General features: G+C 34.8%; 1 protein-coding gene across 1 annotated transcript in view; it reads left to right on the top strand.

Moving 5' to 3' along the window:
• Positions 1 to 20,672, top strand: part of DNAH12 (dynein axonemal heavy chain 12) — a 233,836-nt gene that overhangs the window by 132,635 nt on the left and 80,529 nt on the right. Inside the window, exons 35-42 of the mRNA XM_024123804.3 lie at positions 6,401 to 6,520; positions 7,859 to 8,047; positions 9,751 to 9,902; positions 12,930 to 13,068; positions 14,111 to 14,277; positions 16,429 to 16,684; positions 18,420 to 18,719; positions 19,396 to 19,574. Coding sequence (XP_023979572.1) covers positions 6,401 to 6,520; positions 7,859 to 8,047; positions 9,751 to 9,902; positions 12,930 to 13,068; positions 14,111 to 14,277; positions 16,429 to 16,684; positions 18,420 to 18,719; positions 19,396 to 19,574 — 1,502 coding nt within the window. The remainder of the gene's footprint in view (positions 1 to 6,400; positions 6,521 to 7,858; positions 8,048 to 9,750; positions 9,903 to 12,929; positions 13,069 to 14,110; positions 14,278 to 16,428; positions 16,685 to 18,419; positions 18,720 to 19,395; positions 19,575 to 20,672) is intronic.

Genomic DNA, 20,672 nt, shown 5'->3' on the forward strand with positions numbered 1-20,672 from the left:
GAGGCAATGCTGGATTATATGGTAGTTCTATTTTTAATTTTTTGAGGATCCTCCGTACTGTTTTCCATAATGGCTGGACCAATTTACACTCCCACCACCAGTGCACGAGGGTTCTCTCTTCTCCACATTCTCACCAACACTTATTATCTTTTATCTTTTTGATAATACCCATCCTAACAGGTGTGAGGTGATATTTCATTGTGGTTTTGATTTGCATTTCCTTGATGATTAGTGAGGCTGAGTGGCTTTTCATATATGTGTTGACCATTTTTATGTTGTTTCCAGAAAAAAATGTCTATTCAGGTCCTATGCCCATTTAAAAAATTGGGTTGTTTGTGTTTTTGCTGTTGAGTTGTATGAGTTCCTTATATATTTAGGATATTAATTCCTTATTATATATATGATTTGCAGATATTTTTCTCCCATTCAGTAGGTTGCCTTTTCATTTTTTGATGGTTTCCTTTGCTGTGCAGAAAAGTTTATTAGTTTGATGTAGTCCCACTTGTTTATTTTTGTATTTTTGCCTGAGCTTTTGATGTCATATCCAAAAAAATCATTGCCAAGCCAATGTCAAGGAGCTTCCCCCCCACCCCACCATGTTTTCTTCTAAGAGTTTTATGGTTTCAGGTTTTACATTTAAGTCTAATCCATCTCAAGCTGATTTTTATGTCTAGTGCAAGGTAAGGGTCCCATTTCATTCATTTACATGTGGACATCCAGTTTTTTCAACACCAGTTATTAAGGAGACTATCCTTTCCTCATTGTATATTCTTGGCACCATTGCCAAAGATCAGCTGACCATATATGGTTGGGTTTATTTCTACTCTGTTCCACTGGTTTATATGTCCGTTTTTATGCCTCTACCATTCTGTTTTGTACTAGAGCTTTGTAATATGGTTTGAAATCAGGAAGTGTGATGTCTCCAATTTTACTCTTCTCTCTTAAGAATACTTTGGCTATTTGAGGTCTTTTGTGGTTCCATACAAATTTTAGAATTGGTTTTTCTATTTTTGTAAAAAATGTCATTGGAATATTGATAGTGATTGCATTGAATGTGTAGTTCACTTGGGTAGGATGGACATTCTTCCAATCCTTGAGCACAGAATATCTTTCCATTTATTTGTGTCTTCAGTTTCTTTCATTACTGTTTTATAGTTTTCAGTATACAGATATTCCACTTCCTTGGTTAAATTTATTCTTAAGTATTTTATTCTTTTTGATGCTATCATAAATGGGATTGTTTTCTTGATTTCCTTTCTAAATAGGTCATTGCTGATGAAAAGAAATGCATCAACATTTTTTGTGAGTTTGTTTTGTATCCTGCAGCTTTATTGAATTTTATTAGTTCTAAAATGTTGTGTCCCCCTTCCCTCCCATCTCCGTGGAGTCTTTAGGGTTTCTACAAATAGGATTATGTCATCTACAAAGAGAGATAAATTTACTTCTTTTCTGATTTGCATGTCTTTTATTTCTTTTTCTTGTCTCACTGTTCTTGCTAGTACTTCTGGCACTGTATTGAATAAAAGTGGTGAGAGGGGGCATCCTTGCCTTGTACCAGATCTTAGATGAAAAGCTTTCCGTTTTACCCAATTATGATTTTAAGTCTGGGAGTTTCATAAGTGGCCTTAATTTTGTTGCAGAGATTTTTATCATGAATGGATATTGAACTTTGTCAAATGTTTTTTTCTGAATCTCTTCAGATGATTATGTGGTTTTATGTTTCATTCTGTTAATGTATTACATCACATTGATTGATTGGCATATGTTAAACCAACCTTGGATCCTAGGGATAAATCCCACTTGGTTATGGTGTATTCTCTTTTTGATGAGTTGTTGAATTCAGTTTGCTAGTATTTTCTTGGGGATTTTTGCATCTACATTCATCAGAGATACTGACCTATAGTTTTTTGTTGTTTTTTTTTCTTGTGGTGGCTTTCTCTGGCTTTGATATTAGGATAATGCTGGCTTCAGAGAGTGAGTTCAGAAATATTCCCTCTACTTCTATTTTTTGAAGAGTTTGAGAAGGATTTTTATTAATTCTTTGAATGTTCGGTAGAATTGTGAAGCTGTGAAATCATCTGGCCCTGGGAATTTTTGTTGGGAAGTATTTGATTATGACTTCAATCTCCTTATTTGTTATTGGTCTAGTCAGGCTTTCTGTTTCTTCTCTATTCAGTTGTGGTAGGTTGTATGTTTCTAGGAATTTATCCATTTCTTCTAGATTATCCAATTTGTTTGCATATAATTGTTCATAATAGTTCCTTATTATTTCTTTTTATTTCTGAGTCGTCCATTGCAATGTCTCCTCTTTCGTTTCTGATTTTATTTATTTGAGTCTTCTCTCTTTTTTCTTGGTTAGTCTAGCTAAGGGTTTGTTTACTTAGTATATTTTTTCAAGAAACCAACTCTTAGTTTTGTTGATTTTTTTTCTGTTGTTTTTCTAGTCTCTATTTGATTTATTCCTACTCTGATCTTTATTATTTCCTTCCTTCTGCCAAATGTGAAATTAGTTTGCTCTTCTTTTTCTAGTTCTTTGAGGTATAAAATTAGGTTGTTTATTTGAGAACTTTTTTCTTTTTTAATGAAAGTGTTCATTGCTATAAACTTCCTCTTAGTACCGCTTTTGGTGTACCTCATAAGTTTTGGTATATATTGTTTCCATTTTCATTTGTCTCAGGATATTTTTTGATTTCCTCTTTGACCCAGTGGTTGTACAAGAGTATGTTATTTAGTTTCCACATATTTGTGAATTTTCTCTTTTTTTTTTTCTGATTTCTAGTTTTAATCCATTGTGGTCAGAAAAGATACTTGGTATAATTTCAATCTTAAGTTTCTTAAGACTTGTTTTGTGATCTAACATGGGGTCTATCCTAAAGAATATTCTTTGTGCACTGGAAAAGCATGTATATTCTTCTGCTCTTGGGTGAAAAGTTGTATATATATCTGTTAGTTATATTTGGTCTATGGTGTTGTCAAGTTCACTGTTTCTTTACTGATTTTCTGTCTGGATAGTCTATCCCTTATTGAAAATGGGATATTGAAGTCTCCTAATATTATTGTATTGCTATCAGTCTCTCCTTTCATATCAGTTAGTATTTGTTTTATATACTTAGGTGCTCTGATGTTGAGTGCATATGTATTTACAGTTGCTTTATCTCCCTATTCAATTGATCATTTTATCATTATGTAATAATAACCTTCTTTGTCTCTAGAGATAGTTTTTGACTTAAGGTCTACTTCATATTATTTAATATAGCCATTCCTGCTTTCCTTTGGTTACCATTTGCATGGAATATCTTTTTCCATCCCTTCATATTCAGCCTATGTGTGTCCTTGAATCTAAAGTGAGTTTCTTATAGACACCATACAGTTGGATCTTTGTTTTTTTAATCTATTCAGCTGCTCTGTGTCTTTTTACTGGGGAGTTTAACCTATTTACATTTAAACTATCTATTGATAGGAAAGAATTTACTATTGCTATTTTAAAAACTATTTTCTGTTTATCTTGTAGTTCTTTTGTCCCTCTTTTCTCTCTTGCTGTCTTCCTTTGTGTTTTGTTTTGTTTTGTTTTTTGTATTGATAGGATTTGATTCCTTTCTCCTTTTCTTTTGTGTAACTTCTATAAGTATTTGCTTTTTTGTTACCAAGGAGCTTACATATATTATCTTAAAACAGGGTACTTTAAGCTGATAACAACTTAATTCATTTACATGTAAGAACTCTCCACTTTTATCCCTCCTTTCCCCACATTGTAGGCTATTGATGTCACAATTAACATTTATTTATAGTATGTATACATTAACATAATTTAGTTATAGTTGTTTTTAATACTTTTCTCCTTTAGCTTTTATAGTTGAATTAAAAGTGATTTACACAGCATCATTATAGCAATATCCACCTTTGGTTTTTTAAAATTTAATTTTATTTAGTTATTTATTTTTGTCTGTGTTGGGTCTTCATTGGTGTTTGCGGGCTTTCTCTAGTTGTGGTGAGTGGGGACTACTCTTCGTTGTGGTGCACGGGCTTCCCATTGTGGTGGCTTCTCTTGTTGCAGAGCACGGGCTCTAGGCTCATGGGCTTCAGTAGTTGTGGCACACGGGCTCAGTAGTTATGGCTTGTGGGCTCTAGAGCACAGTAGTTGTGGTGCATGGGCTTAGTTGCTCCATGGCATGTGGGATCTTCCCAGACCAGGGCTCAAACCCATGTCCCCTGCATTGGCAGGTGGATTCTTAACCACTGCGCCACCAGGGAAGTCCCCACCACCCTGTGGTTTTATATTGCTGAAGTTACGTCTGAATAACCCAGAGGTAAAATTTATTCCAGCTATACTCTTTGGATTAAAACTATAGTGGGGCTTCCCTGGTGGCGCAGTGGTTGAGAGTCGGCCTGCCGATGCAGGGGACACGGGTTCGTGCCCCGGTCTGGGAAGATCCCACATGCCGTGAAGCGGCTGTGCCCGTGAGCCATGGCCACTGAGTCTGCGCGTCCGGAGCCTGTGCTCCGCAATGGGAGAGGCCACAACAGTGAGAGGCCCGTGTACCGCAAAAACAGACAAACAAATAAACCTCACATATACATATAGTATTTTGTGAGAAAACTTTACATATTGTGTTAGTTTCCTGGGGCTGTTGTAACAAATTACTATACACTTGGTGACTTAAAGCAACAGAAATTTATTCTGTCACAGTTCTGGGGCCAGAAGTCTGAAATCAAGGTGTTGGCAAGAATGTGCTTCCTCTGGTAGCACTAAGGGAGACTCTTTCCTTATCTCTTCCAGCTTCTTTTGGCTCCAGCCTTTTTTGACTTGTGCCTGCGTAACTCTAGTCTTTTTCTTCATGTTCACATGGCCTTCTACTCTGTGTGTCTCTCCACTATGTGACTTTTATAAGGATTTATGACTTTGAATTTAGGACCCACCAGATAATCCAGAATGATCTCCTCATCTTGAGACTTTAACTTAATTACATTTTCAAAGACCCTTTTTCCAAATAAGATCACCTTTGTGGCTTCCTGGGATTAGGATGTGGATATATCTTTTTGGGGACCACCACATAATAGAGAAGGGAAAAGAGTATTCAGTAGATTTTCATCCTAAAATACTATTTTGGAGATAGGAAAAATATCCTGCATAAAATAAAAGAAGACAATTTCACTTTATGAAGATTCTATACAACCTCTCATAGAAAAAATATACAAATAATCATTTTTCAGTTTTTAAAATTTTAAAGCTAATACTATATGTTGTAAAAAATACAAAATAAACTTCATCTTTCTGATAATGAGTGATAGATTTTCTTTTCATAATTCATTCCCATATTTTCCATAGCCAGTTAGTCCCCAGCATCTATTGATTTTTCCCTCATTGCTAACTTTCGTATCTGTCTTCTCCTCTCCATCGCAGTTCCTCTGACCACCCCGCTGCATCCTGTCATAATAGCTTCAGTTCTGACCTTCATCATTTCCTACCTGAATCAATACAGTAGAGCTACTCTGGTCCAGTCTACATCCTGCTACCAGAATGAGGATTCCAAAACACAAATTCATTCCATTTACTCCCCTACTTAAAACCCCCCATTGGAACCCTCTTCGTCTTAGCATGACATCCTTAACATAGCCTATAAAGCCTTTCAGGATCTGACCCCTGTCTGCTTCTCAGGTTTTATTTCTTGCCATTCCTCTTTCACACCCTCTTTTCACATCCTACAGAATCCCTTTAATACTCTGTGTCCACTCACATCTCCATGTCTGTATATATGTTGTTTCCCCTGCCTTGAACATTATTCCCTTCTGCACCTGGTTAACTCACACTTGCCTTCCAAATTCATCTCAGCTATTCCTTCATCTGGGAAATCTTCCTTGATTATTCCTCTCCTATTTCCCTCCTTGTCTTCCTACCTGGGTCTGGGCTAATTGTTAATCTCAAGTATTCTAGTAACCTCCCACTACCTTGGGACTTCCTCTGTCATGTCATTATTATACCATATTATTTTAGTCTATTTAATTTCAAAACCACTTCTTTTCAGAGATCATGTGTTTTAGTTTCATATCTCCTAGCTTGGTATATAGGTATACTGTGTTTTTGATAAATGTTTGTTGAATAAACAGATGAATAAATGGGTGTTATAAACTTCGTTTCTACTATATCTAGAGCATTGTTTATTCTCTTACTAGTTTTCATTTCTCAAATAATTCAGAATAAGAATATGGTTTGCACAACTGTGTAATGTAATATGCTAGACTAAAGTATTTGAGAGATTTTTATCATGCCTACAATTTAAATTCCTTAAGTTTAAATTTTATAAAGACCTTAGGAAAACTACATTTTTTAAATGAAATGTTTATTTTCTTTCATTATATAAATAAGATGAAAGTAAAGTATCTTATTCTTTTCACTTTGAAGGAACTGATTCCTACAAGCGATAGCAATGTAGTTGTATCTCTCACACGCCTCTTTGAAGTACTACTCTGTAACATGGTAGAAAACGATCCTACCAGCAAGCACATTCGTGTTTGGATTATGGTTGGTTTTATACTTATTGTGTTTTTAAATTATGGAATAAAATATGCCTCTGGCAAATGATACTTGTGTTGAGAAAGACATTACAAGACCTAGAGCTGTTTTTTGGTGAGCACCAAAAGAATACCTGAAGACATTAAAGTTGCCCTGACCTGGTATTCTGATTTAAAAAACGATTTAGAGAAAGTAAAATATGTCAGAATGAATCAAGACACCCTATTATTTATGAAAGATAATAATTTGATAAACACTTAATAAGGTGACAATATTAAACCAATATGGACTTCAGGTGAATTGATCTTGTCTAAATGTTAAGCTAGAGTGTAGGCTACAACAAACTGGCTACGAAAGACTAGGAGCAGGCATCCAACCAGCTGGGTGGAGCATTGCAGGCAGAATTCATAGAGGATATATGTAGGAAGGAGTCAGTGGTCCAGGTTAGTTAATGTCTAGAGATCAGAGAATGGCAGAGAATAAGGCTCTCAGGGAGCCAAAGGAAAGAGGTGTTCTGTACTCTTCCCTGGTCTATGCTACTTTCCTATCCACCACCTTATTCTCAAATGCCTCGATCACCTCTTTCAGTCTATCTTCTATTCTACTCTGTGGTAATAGCAGTTCCCTCCCATGGTTTTCCCTTCACTTTGTTGCCACAGAAAATTTTCTCTTATAATATTTTTGATAGGTTTTTCTAACTAGATAAGGCATACACCTAGAGCAAAATTCAAAAGGCAAAAGTTTTCCACCCATACCCGTCCCCCAGCCACCCTCAAGGCAACCACTATTACCAGTGCCTCATGTAACCTGCTAGAGATATTTGATGCATATCCTCTTCTATATGTATACATATTTTATACATGTTAGCATACTGTACATACTGATTTGCATCTTTTCTCACAATATATTTTGGAGATCTTTCCATATCAGTATTGGGTTACCTTTTTTTTTTTTTTTAAAGAGCTACACGTATTCCAGTGTATGTAGCATATTCCAATTAAGCTGACTTCTATTTAAGAACATTTGGGTTGCTTCAGATATTTTGCTACCACAAACAGTGTTGCAGTAAATATTCTTGTACATATATCGTTTTGTCCAGTGGGAATATATTTGAAGATAAACTCCTAAAAGAGAAATTCCTAGGTCATTTGGCACGAGAATTTTAATTTAGATACATAGTGCCAGAGGAATGATTCGTTACGTGACTTAGATGTGCTCCATTCTACTTTATTTGTAAATCTGACCTTTTCCAAGTAGATTAATCAGAACTTAATATACTATATTTTAGTTAATCTGTTAAAATTTTCTTTTAAATAGTTTAGATTAATTTTTCTTTTTAACCAACAGGCTTGCTTTATATTTTCTTTGATTTGGTCCATTGGAGGAAGTTGTGATACAGATGGTCGCATTGTTTTTGACATTTACATACGATTAGTCATACTGGGAAAAGATGAAAGCAACCCAATACCTGACTCTGTGGGTAAATGGGAATGCCACTTTGATGAAAAAGGCCTAGTCTATGACTACATGTATGAGGTATGATATAAAATGCTTGTTATGATAAGCTGTAAAACACAAAGTCTTAGATCAGCAGTCAAAACTGGGTTCCCATCCTAGAGTTACTTTGACTCCTGTGGTTAGCATTTTAGTCCCTTCTCTTTAGTTTCTCCTCCTATAACTTGTGGACAGTATAGATAAACTTACTTTGAGAATATTTTATAATTTCAGATTTAAATTAAATCTATTTTCTCCAATTTAAAAAAGAATTCACAAGAAGACTTTTAAACAGTAAGCATTTGCATAATTATTTGATTCATGCAAATTTTTCTTCACAGAGACATAAGATCTGGATAGAGACTTATTACAATTTTACCTAAACCTAGAAACACAACTGACCAGCACAGCCAGGACTTGTACCCAGCTCTCCTGATTGCCAGTGCAAAAATCTTTCCCTAAAACCATGTTAACACAGAATTTTAAGAATATGACCAGAAAGAGAGTTTCATCCTCATTAGTCACAGTGGGAAGTCAATAGAATAATCTCTAAAACTAAAAAATCAAGAAGTGATAACACAAGCATATTCTTTAACAATTGAAGGTAAATATCAAAAATATCTAGCTTAAAGAGGCAAAGGTAGTTGCTGTTAGAGAGGAGAAAATAAGAGTGGGAAACTGCTGTTTTTCCTTAACCTTGTAAACTTTTGACTCTAAAATAGTGCATAAATAACTTTGATAAAAATAAAAGCTAAAACCTAAGAAATCAAGAATATGAATTACTGAAGAAACTCACCCAAACTTGCAAAATTACCGTCACCCAGACACAAACCATATACATATATGACTTGCCAGAAAATGAAGATTCTTAGATGCCAGCCATAGCACTGAAGTCCAAGAGACCTCCTTCTTTGCCAGGTGCTAACTCTTTTGTTGATTGAGGGTGAGAGGCCTTAGGATCTCCAGGGAAGGGCAGGACAACTTGGAGAGGAAGATATCTGTGTGGGGGAGGGTGGATTCCCTAATCAGGATCACTTAGGGTATCAAGACAGCAGCTATTTAGCCCCTGGTTCAGAAGAACTTCAATAATGTAACAATCAGTCCAGCCATTCCAATATGTTCTGACTGAATATCAGCCTGGATCAATATGCCAAAGAGAATAATTTTAGAAAAACAAATATGAGTTTATTTGATATTTTGTTTCTAGTTAGATTATTGCCCATTTACTTTAAAATATGAAAACATTAAGCCAAAGTCCTGTCAATTGTAACTTCAGCCACATCAGAGTGGCTCTCAGATAAATTCTTGATATACTCACAAGGACATCTTGAAGGCAGTCTGGAAAGATTAGAGTGTTAAGAGGACAGGGACTTCCCTGGTGGCGCAGTGGTTAAGAATGCACCTGCCAATGTAGGGGACATGGGTTAGATCCCTGGTCTGGGAAGATCCCACATGCCATGGAGCAACTAAGCCCATGTGCCACAACTACTGAGCCTGCACTCTAGAGCCTGCAAGCCACAATTACTGAGCCCGCGAGCCACAACACTGAGCCCATGCACCGCAACTACTGAAGCCTGCGTGCCTAGGGCCCATGCTCTGCAACAAGAGAAGCCACCGCATTTCATAATAAAAAGGAGGAAAAGGCTGTAAAGTTTTTAAAAGCAAATATGATAACTGTGCTAAAAAGAGCCTTTTAGATAGCAAGTGCATGGTTATAATACTTTAAAATTTATGTTCTCTTATAGTTGAAAAACCGAGGTCGCTGGATCCACTGGAATGAATTAATTAAAAGTACTAATTTAGGAGATAAATGTGTCAAGATTCAAGATATCATAGTCCCTACAATGGATACAATTAGATATACATTTATAATGGATTTGAGTATTACCTATGCAAAGTAAGAAACTCTATTATAAACATGCATTTTAAATATTATAGCACCTTTCTAATAGGATCATAGAATTTTTAAAAATAAATTTATTTATTTTTTATTTATTTTTGGCTGCGTAAGTTCTTTGTTGCTGCACGCGGGCTTTCTCTAGTTGCGGCGAGTGGGGGCTACTCTTTGTTGTGGTGTGCAGGCCTCTCGTTGCAGTGGCTTCTCTTGTTGCGGAGCACGGGCTCTAGGTGCACGGGCTTCAGTAGTTGTGGCACGCGGGCTCAGTCGTTGTGGCTTGCGGAGTCTAGAGAGCAGGCTCAGTAGTTGTGGCGCATGGGCTTAGTTGCTCCGCAGCAAGTGGGATCTTCCCGGACCAGGGCTCGAACCCATGTCCCCTGAATTGGCAGGCGGATTCTTAATCACTGTGCCACCAGGGAAGACCAGGATCATAGGATTTTTGAAGTGAACTTTGAGGTCATCCATTTTCAGATAACTAGGACCCTGAGGGACTAATTGACATTTCCATAGTGACATCTGTTACTAGTGGTAAACCTGAAATCCAGGTTTCCTATTGCCCACTTCAAAGTCTTTACCATCATACTTTGTTGTCTCATAAGCCATCTTTTATTTCTTTTATTTGTAATAGCAGATTAAAAGTCAGTTACAGTTAAAAAGGTATACATTCTAATCACAGGTTCATTGTACTCCTGAGGGATCAGACTAACCATGATCCACATTTTCCCGTTTGGCATTTTTGAGATATGTCTTATGCTAGTTCTTCATAACTTAAGATGAACATAAAAGACTCAGACTTAAATAAGAAGAGCACATCAAAAAAGATGAAAAGTCTAGCACATACCATAGACATATCCATACCAATTTTCTTAATAACACTTTTATAGTTATTTTTCTTTGAAACACTAGCCATAATTTATCATTAATATTATTTAAGCTGGGGCTTCCCTGGTGGCGCAGTGGTTAAGAATCCGCCTCCCGATGCAGGGGACATGGGTTCAAGCTCTGGTCTGGGAAGATCCCACATGCCACGGAGCAACTAAGCCCATGTGCCCCAATTACTGAGCCTGCACTCTAGAGCCCGTCAGCCACAACTACTGAGCCTGTGGGCCACAACTACTGAAGCCCACGTGCCTAGAGCCCGTGCTCCACAACAGGAGAAGCCACGGCAATGAGAAGCCCGCGCACCACAACGAAGAGTAGCCCCCGCTCACCGCACCTAGAGAAAGCCTGCGTGTAGCAATGAAGACCCAACGCGGCCAAAAGTAAAAAAATAAATAAATAAAATTATTTTTAAAAAATTATTTAAACTGGACAAACTTACATAATATGCATGAGTGTCATGGTTTATTTGTTTTTGATGAAGAACCTGTTTCTGAGTGAATTTTGTGACAGTTTTATCCTGTTTAATTAAAAAAAAGAAAAATAGCTTATGAGGGAACATTATTTTATCCCTATTTTGTACCCATAGTTGCATTTTTGCATTTAGAGGCTAATATTAAAAACTTCATTAAGCAAGGAAGGTACTTGTCAATTCTGGGGAATTCCTGGTACAGGAATTCTCTTGTTCCATGAACCATTTGTCAGAATAATGCTTTTAAATGAATAAGTACAAACATAGGATTATAAAGCAAACCACATATTAAAATATATTTATTAAAATATTGAACAAATTTGAGCTATAGTAGTAATAATGTGCTTTTTATTAACACATTAAATAATAAGATCTAGCAGTGAGTCTGATGATCATAATTTTGAAGAAACAATGGGCATAAGTGATATTTTTGAGATATCTCTAACAATTGTAATATTTAGTATAATATCTGTGATTTCTATTGATGACAAATATTATCAATATTATTATTGATAATAAAGTACACAGGTACTACATTATAAATTGCTCCATTTTAGTTAAGGGTAGTGAAAGTAAAGGTATAAACTCTATGTCATCTAAGTTCACAAACTCTCAATACTGTGTAAGAATTTCTTCAGTTTGATCCATGGACCTCAAGTTAAGAACAGTGTTTATTTAGTAAAATTATTTTAATAAATAGTTTTCCATAACGTGTTACTCAGACTGGAAAGCATAGATGAATTCTCAGGCGTCACTGTAGTTCTAAATGATCTTTTTTTATTTATAGTATTAATTTTATGTTTCTACTTTAATGATAATTTTAAAAATTACTATTATCATAATTTGGGTCATATAGATGACCTTTATACCTGATTACTGCTGCTCAGTTTTAGTGCCAGCGTTTGTCTTTATGTAGCATGTGGTGCCAAGTTGTCAATTAAAGTGACAGTATTTAATTTTTAATTCAGTATGTCTCAAACTGGGATTCTCCAGGGTTCTGTGAACATAAACTCTTAGGATTTTTTTTTTCCTCTTTAAAATTAGTTCAGACCACTCAAAACTGAGAAACCCTGCTTTTGAAGCCCTTGGAATAGGGAATTCCTTAGAGTTTGCTTTTAGACAAGTATTTTCAGTTAGTAACACTGACTTGATTCAAAAATGCTATTAATGGGCATATATAACCGTTACCTTTAGAGTTCATTGTTATTTAGTTTCTCACAAAAGCTTTGTGCTATTGAGATAACTGCGAAACACTTTCAACCTCTCTTATTGTCATCATCCTATTAGACTATTCCACACGGCACCCTCTTGCCTGTACCTCTAACTAAAAAGTACAAATACATCACTTTTCTGAGGAGACAAACTTTGGCTTTTTTTTTTTTCTGAAAAGTTAAGCATGTTACTACTTGTTTTATGAGTGTTTTTGCATATAGCAATGTTACATTTGTTCAAGTAATAGTTTTTTACTATTTAAGTTTCAGTAAGTAAGCAAAACTGTGTGCCAGTTGTTACTTTCACCAGTGTTTTATGAAATTACAATGATAAATTGAAATGTGAGCTTTTGGATGAAGATGATTTGATTACTATTTAGGTTTTCAACTAAATCCAACCTCCTCTAATTGAAATGTATTCTGACTTTTTCTCCTTTTGAATGATATGTTCACTGTTTCATTAAGGCCGCTACTTTTTGTGGGTCCAACGGGTACAGGAAAATCAGTGTATGTGAAGGATAAGCTGATGAATCACTTGGAAAAGGACCTGTACTTTCCTTTTTATGTTAATTTCTCTGCACGGACCAGTGCCAATCAGGTTCAGGTTAGTTAAAAGCCAGAAACATGGGTCTATAATTATTAATTTTTTTGCCTTTTTGATGAGCATTTAAAACTGTATTTTAAATGAGCAGCTGTGTAAATCCTCTATGAATTTAAATAAAACTTCAAAACTTCTTTTTGTCATTACAAGTAAGTTTTAAAAATCAGGTTTTAAGGACAAAAGTTCAAGAGAACATTCTTGCATTAATACTGAATTGTTGAGCTTTGTCATCTTTTTTTTCAAGCCCAAGAAGCAACAATTGATTTCTTAACTGGAGAAGTAAAGGAGAAGGGAGGGAGGGTGTAAGAGAGAGAGGGAAGGAGAGAGAGAAGGAGACAAGGGGAGAAAGAGAGAGAGGGAGAGAGAGAGAACTTGTTCTTTCGAGACTCTCCTAGATGGTCCCCTAGGGGTATTTGCTGCCTACTGAAGTTCTGTCACTGAAAGATCTTTCAAACCATACACTGTTTATTGTATGACCTTCTGTGACAGGAAACTGTGCATCCCACCCTTTACCCCCAGAAGTGCCAAGATGAAAGTACTGCATGAGATCTTTTCTAATCACCATTTTTATCATCCGTTCCTAAATTTATATCTGTCCATTCTCTCCTGATCTATGGTGCTCATTTTCGTTGTTTTAAGCCAGTAGAATTCCCTAATTTCAAAATACTACAAATTTACATTAGTGCTTTTAGATATTAAGTTAAAGTTAATAGATATGTTGGGGTATCCAATATAGAAAATATTTTTTTTGTGTGTGTGCATATGTGTGTATACAATATCAATATATAAATAGGTGTAACAATTGGTTACATATAAACATGTAACAATTCTGAGCACATAGAAGGATTTCAATATATGCTCTTTGAATGATGTTGAATATGAAGTTTGGTATAACCCTAAAATGAATATATATAAATGAATAAACACGCACATAGTGTTGCTTGGCATTATTTCCTTACATAATTAGACTGTTAAATTTCTTTTTTTTTTTTTCTGGTGTTAAGTATGGCTTTAAATATACTACTATTTCTTTTTTATATTTTAGAACATTATTATGGCTAGGCTGGATAAAAGACGCAAAGGAGTTTTTGGACCACCTATGGGAAAGAAGTGCATAATTTTTATAGATGACATGAATATGCCTGCATTGGAGAAATATGGAGCTCAACCTCCTATTGAATTATTACGACAGTTTTTTGACTGTGGGAATTGGTAACTATTTAATTAAAGTCTTAAGTAGCCATGCTGAAGTTCTTTCTTGTTCTCTTTTTCTATTTTAATTTCTCACATCAAAATAATACATATTCTCAAATTACTTATGGAAGAAAATGGTTGCTCAGATTTTCCTATAAAGAAAATTTTGGAAGACTTTTCTATACCTTTTTATACCATGGAAGAATAATCCAGTATTGGAAATATATTTATTCAATAATGTATTAATTTTTGTCCTTTTTATCTACTACTTCCAATTATTAAATATAATTTACAAATTACATCTTTTACCATCACCCAGCACTGAGAATTTGTGGGTAGTCTCCAACCTAAGTAACCGTAACCAGCACCCGATGTTTCTACCATTTTAAAATTCTTTATATTATCTATAACTATGTGGGACTACTGTATCCTTGGGATGGCTTGGTTTTGACAGCAATTTCGTAGATAACTCTTCCATTCCTCCCACCCTATTTTATGATGACATGGTTAGTTTCCAACAAATAAGACATTGTATCTTTTAGTTCCGATTAATAATTCATTTCCTCCTGTTAAAATACTTTCCTAATCCCTAATACGCCATGATTTTTATCTCAAGGCAAGGGTAACCTAATTGTGAAGCTAAGTCATATTTTGGGATTATATTTTTGTTGTTGTTATTGCATGCCCTTGGAATCCTGCCTCCAGGAGATAACCACTGTTAATAGTGTATTCCCTATTCTTCCAAGGTTTTTTTCTATATAAATATATTTTTATTAAAAAAAGACCCATATTACATATAATGTTTTTGCAACTTATTTGCACTTAAATATTTATCGATATTATTTGTCTGTCTCATTCACCTATCTATATTATTTGTCTATCTCATTCATTTTGTTGCCTTTTAATACAGTTTAGTTTTGTGGATCTTGCTATAATTTCCTTAACCAGTCCCTTATTGACAGTTACTAGAGTTGTTGCCAAAAATCAAGTCATATTTTCATACTTTCTATGGTACTTTTAGACTAAGAACTGGCTGTATAGATTTCTCCCATAACCACCCCCCTTTTTTGCAAGAACTTCAATATTAAAGGACTTTATGACCTGTTGGAAATAAGCAGCTTTTCACTCTGAGTGGTTCCAGCTAAACTGAGTCATTTGTATACCCCTTTCTGATTAAAACTTCTTTGAAGCTTTGTTATTCCCTAATGGGTCTCTTTTTATGTAACAAAATTGTGTATAGGTTCTATTTATATATCCTTTTGTGCTCTGAAGATAAGATTTGAGATGAGAAAAAGAAATCAGGACTTAGCTGTAAATAGCATAAGTATATAGTTTATTGTTCAAACCAGGACATTTCTGAGAGAAAAAGGGGAGTGTTAATAGTTACTACAGGACAGGCACAAACAACAATTGTCCTAGGCAAAGTGGGACATATTGTCATTTACCTGTAACCATCCACAAAAAAGATTGATCTCTCATCCATGCATCTGGATTTGGAGTGTGAAGAGGCAAAGCAGAGAGTCAAATTGGAAAGAACTGGAAAAAAGAAAGGCAAGAGCAAGAGGAAGGGACCTTCTAGATACCCAGAATCTGGGCAACAGAATCAGTGTCACTGAAAGGAGAAATAGAGTGCTGCTTTAAAACAAGTTTTCTCTGCAGATTGGTGGTTGCCTGAGGTGGGGGATGGGGGAGCAAAATAGGTGAAGAGGGTCAAAAGGTACAAATTACCAGTTATAAAATGAGTAAGTCAGGGGGCTGTAATGTACATCATGGTGACTATAGTTAATAATACTGTATCGCATATTTGAAAGTAGCTAGGAGGGTGAATCTTGAAAGTTATCACAAGAAGAAAAATTTTGTAACTATGTATGGTGACAAATGTTAACTGGACTTATTGTGGTGATCATTTTACAATTTGGACAAATATCAAATCATTACGGTGTACACGAACACTAATATAATGCTATGTCAGTTATACCTCAATTTTTAAAAAAAGAAATAAAAATTATAGGAATCCTTAGAAAAAAACTTCTCTCTTACTCCAAGCATTATCTAATCTTCTTCCATTTAAAGAAGTAAAATCAGATTAATTTTCTATGGAGATCTACTTTTCAATCCATCTTGTTGGCTTTATAACTGATTGTTTTGGAATTTTTATGTGCTTTCAAGGTATGACCTTAAGGACACAAGTAAAATTACACTGGTTGACATAGAACTGATTGCTGCCATGGGTCCTCCAGGTGGTGGAAGAAATCCAGTCACTCCCCGTTTTATTAGACATTTCAACATCTGCACTATTAATACTTTCAGTGATGAAACCATGGTCCGAATCTTCTCATCAATTGTAGCATTCTACCTTAGGACTCGAGAATTTCCTCCTGAGTACTTTTTAGTTGGGAACCAAATTGTCAATGGGACTATGGAGGTGAGCAAAGAATGCAATAGAGTGTTTTAGTATTACATATATCCTTATTTGATCCTTCCTTTTTGTTTTTTTTAACTTCTTTTTTCCCTTAGCCACTTTAGTCTTCAGTGTCAGAGAAGCTGTTAGGAAGGCTTGAGAACAGGAAGATCATAGGCTTTGAAATTGGGGAATCTAACTGGGTTTGAGTCTTGACTGCTATTTCCTAGCTATCTGGCCTTGAGCAAATAACTTGACCTTCTAGAAACTTACTTTTTTAATCACTAAAATGGGAGATAATACCTATTTCACAAGGTTATTATAAGGAAATCATCCAGAACCAGTATCTGCCACATTGTGGGTATTTCCCTAATTGTTGGGTTCCTACTCTAGTATTTACTAATTTTCCCTTCTCTCTCTTCCCTCCCATTCTTCATGTTGTGTCAAAAAAAAAAAAGAAAAAAAAAAGAAACTTAAGAAGCTTATGAATACATTATTTTTGCCAGACCACATAACTTAGGAGTAGCAGTGAAAAAAAAAAATAAGAGAATACAAGGGTGGGACTAGAAAGCAAGACTGCCCATATGGCCAAAGAGCAGCCCTTAACTTATTCCGGGTGTGTTACCTGCTTCTGCTCAGAGGCCAGAGCCAGCCTCATCGCTGATGGTAAAAGGGAAAAAAATGTATTTAAGGTAATTTAGTGATAATCTCATTGAACTAAGCTTTCTGGAGCCTTGATACAGTGGGGGTTCACTTTGGCATCGCTGCAACCAGAAGCAAAAAGCTCCCTAGAATCATTCCATCAGTTTCCAAGAGCATTGTATCTTTCTAAAGTTCTTCTGCCCCTGTTCTGGTGGAAAATTGGGTTGTTAAAATAGAGAAACTATGAGCAAAGAGATAGTACATTATAATTTCTGTACTTATACAGAAAAGTTCTTCTATTTATAAAATATGGTAGTTATATTTCAGGCATCTCCTGGAAAGAGAGGGGAATTGGTTAGGCAAAAGAGGATACAGAAAGGATCCTCTTTTTTTTCTGTCTTTGATGTATTGTAGACCTACCATGTGTGGACATTAGGGGAGATGAATTAGAGAACATATATAAATAAAAAATAATTTCATTTGGATTTTTTTCAGGCTATATTATAAAAGATTTAATTTACCTTTCTTAAAGAGGATGTCAAACTTCATTTGGTGAACTCAGCATGTAGTAAAAATATACTTCATTTTGATATTATAGCCAATTAAGATAGGAGGAGGAGAGGGGAGAGAGAAAACAAGAGAGAAAAGGGAAGGGAGAGAACACACTGATTTGTTTTGAAGTCAGTGGTGGTCAGAGAAAATTGTTTCATTATCCTCTTCATTTCGAACGCTTCAGAATGAGTTATCTGCTTTCACTTTCTACTAAAGTTTTTGTCAACTATTTGATCCCAGGTCATTCACCTTTAAATGGAACAACCATAATTACTGGGAAATAAAAGCTTTGTCACTTCTTGAGCTTGGATGGAATCAGATAATATTAAGTTCCCTCAACTTTGTAATGCCTGGTTGAGTGCTGTAAACCAAAAGAAATAGATATATGCTATATTAGACTCAGTACTATACAATTTTCCAAGTCAATATGATCTGATAGGATAAATAAAATATTTTATATAATATACTGTCTTTTACAGTATATTACATTGTTGTTGGCTCTGTATTATTGACTTTGCTGATTATAAGCATTTTATTTTTGCTTTGTTGCTTTTTTCATATTCAGATATATAAACAATCCATGGAAAATCTTTTGCCCACTCCCACAAAATCTCATTACACTTTCAACTTGCGGGATTTTTCACGTGTCATCCGGGGCTGCTTGCTCATTGAAAGAGATGCCGTGCAGAACAAGCACACTATGATCCGTCTGTTTGTGCATGAGGTTCTCCGAGTCTTTTACGATCGTCTCATTAATGATAATGACCGATTCTGGCTGTTCACTTTAACCAAAAATGTTGTAAGAGACCATTTTAAAGAATCATTTGATAGTATCTTTTCACATTTGAGGAAAGGGAATGCACCAGTGAGTATATTTAGTGATTAAAAATATATTAAGTTAAAACAATCCAATAGCATGAATTATTACAATCAATTTATCTTTGAAAGAATACTATTAATTTTTTTTAAACATCTTTACTGGAGTATAATTGCTTTACAATGGTGTGTTAGTTTCTGCTTTATAACAAACGATTATTTCTTTGATCATATTATTTTAACTTTCCTCATAGATAGGTATTTATTTTGAGAAGATTTTCTTTCAGAGGAATTATGTGTATAACATAGAAGTTATATGATAGGGATTGAATGATATAATAGATATAAGGTGCTTAACATGGTGACCATCCCTTAGTAATGACTCACAAAATGGGAGTTGCTCAGAATGACTTTTCCTGCCCCTGGGGGCAAAAAACTTATATGACAGAAAAAACTGTTTTCTTTTTACTTCCTAAGGATATAATATAATTTAAGGTGTTAATTTTACAAGTATATTATTTACTATCCTAATATTTAAAAGAATTATCTAATTGATAATCATTCCATAACATAGATAAAACAAAATTTTGTGTAACGTTTTCTAAAATTTATTTTAGGAAAATATTTTAAACTTTCTTAAATTTATTTCAGAAAAATTTTTGTTTTAAAATTATTTTAGAAAAAATTTTAAGTTTTAATATAATTTGTTGATTTCCATTTTATAGGTAACTGAAGAGGACTTAAGAAATCTCATGTTTGGTGACTATATGAATCCTGACCTTGAAGGAGATGACAGAGTTTATATTGAAATTCCAAATACTCATGATTTTAGTGACATCGTGGAGCAATGCTTAGATGAGTATAATCAAACTCACAAAACAAGAATGAATCTTGTCATTTTTAGGTACCTATATTTGGTATTGATGGTTAAAATTACTGTTTATAAAATTTTATTGTGAAATATATTTAAAATGTACAAAAAGATAAAAAAATATGATGAACAACTTTGTACCCATCACCCAGCTTGAGACATAAAATACTGAACACAATATTGTAAATGAAATATACTTTGATTAAAAAAAAAAGGGCATAAAATACTAGCAATTTATTTGAAGTCCATTGTGTAGCCAGCCCTCCCTCACTGCATCGCTATTGTACCTTACAGGGGTAAAAAGAAACTCATGTGTTTCTTTGGCCTTTTACTACACGTGTGTGTTCCTAAACATATATGCAATCTTATTTTGCATGTCTCACTGTGCACATTCCTCTGCAAGGTGGTTTATTCTAGATTGTTTGTGAAATTCACAGAAGATGAATTTTTACTACTGTATTGCCCTGCATTGTATAATTTTAACAGAATGTAGTCATTCTTCTGAGATAGACTTCTAGGTAATTTCTAGTTTATGTAATTTAAAAAAAGGTTTGAACATTCATGTCTCCTTAGTTACATGTGTAAGAACTTCTCTAGGCTATATTCTTAGAAATGGAATTATTGTGTCATGGTATGTAAGCATCTTCTACTTTACTAAGTTTTGCCAAAGTATCTTCAAAAATAATTATTGTTTTTAAGAGCTTCCATTGTTTCTCACCCTTCACAACACTTAGGATTGCCAGATTTGGTAAGTTTTGTCAGTCAAAGGAGATTGGAATGGTATCTGACTGTGACTTTAGGTTTTTTTTTTTTTTTATCTTACCGTTCCCCCTCCCCATATCCTCAAGTCCATTCTCTAGTAGGTGTGCGTCTTTATTTCCGTCTTGCCGCTAGGTTCTTCATGACCATTTTTTTTTGTTTTTTAGATTCCTTGTATATGTGTTAGCATACGGTATTTATTTTTCTTTCTGACTTACTTCACTCTGTATGACAGACTCTAGGTCCATCCACCTCACTACAAATAACTCAATTTCATTTCTTTTTATGGCTGAGTAATATTCCATTGTATATATGTGCCACATCTTCTTTATCCATTCATCTGTTGATGGACACTTAGGTTGCTTCTATATC

Source organism: Physeter macrocephalus, chromosome 18 (genome assembly GCF_002837175.3).
Source record: "Physeter macrocephalus isolate SW-GA chromosome 18, ASM283717v5, whole genome shotgun sequence".
In the NCBI taxonomy this organism is placed as follows: domain Eukaryota; kingdom Metazoa; phylum Chordata; class Mammalia; order Artiodactyla; family Physeteridae; genus Physeter; species Physeter macrocephalus.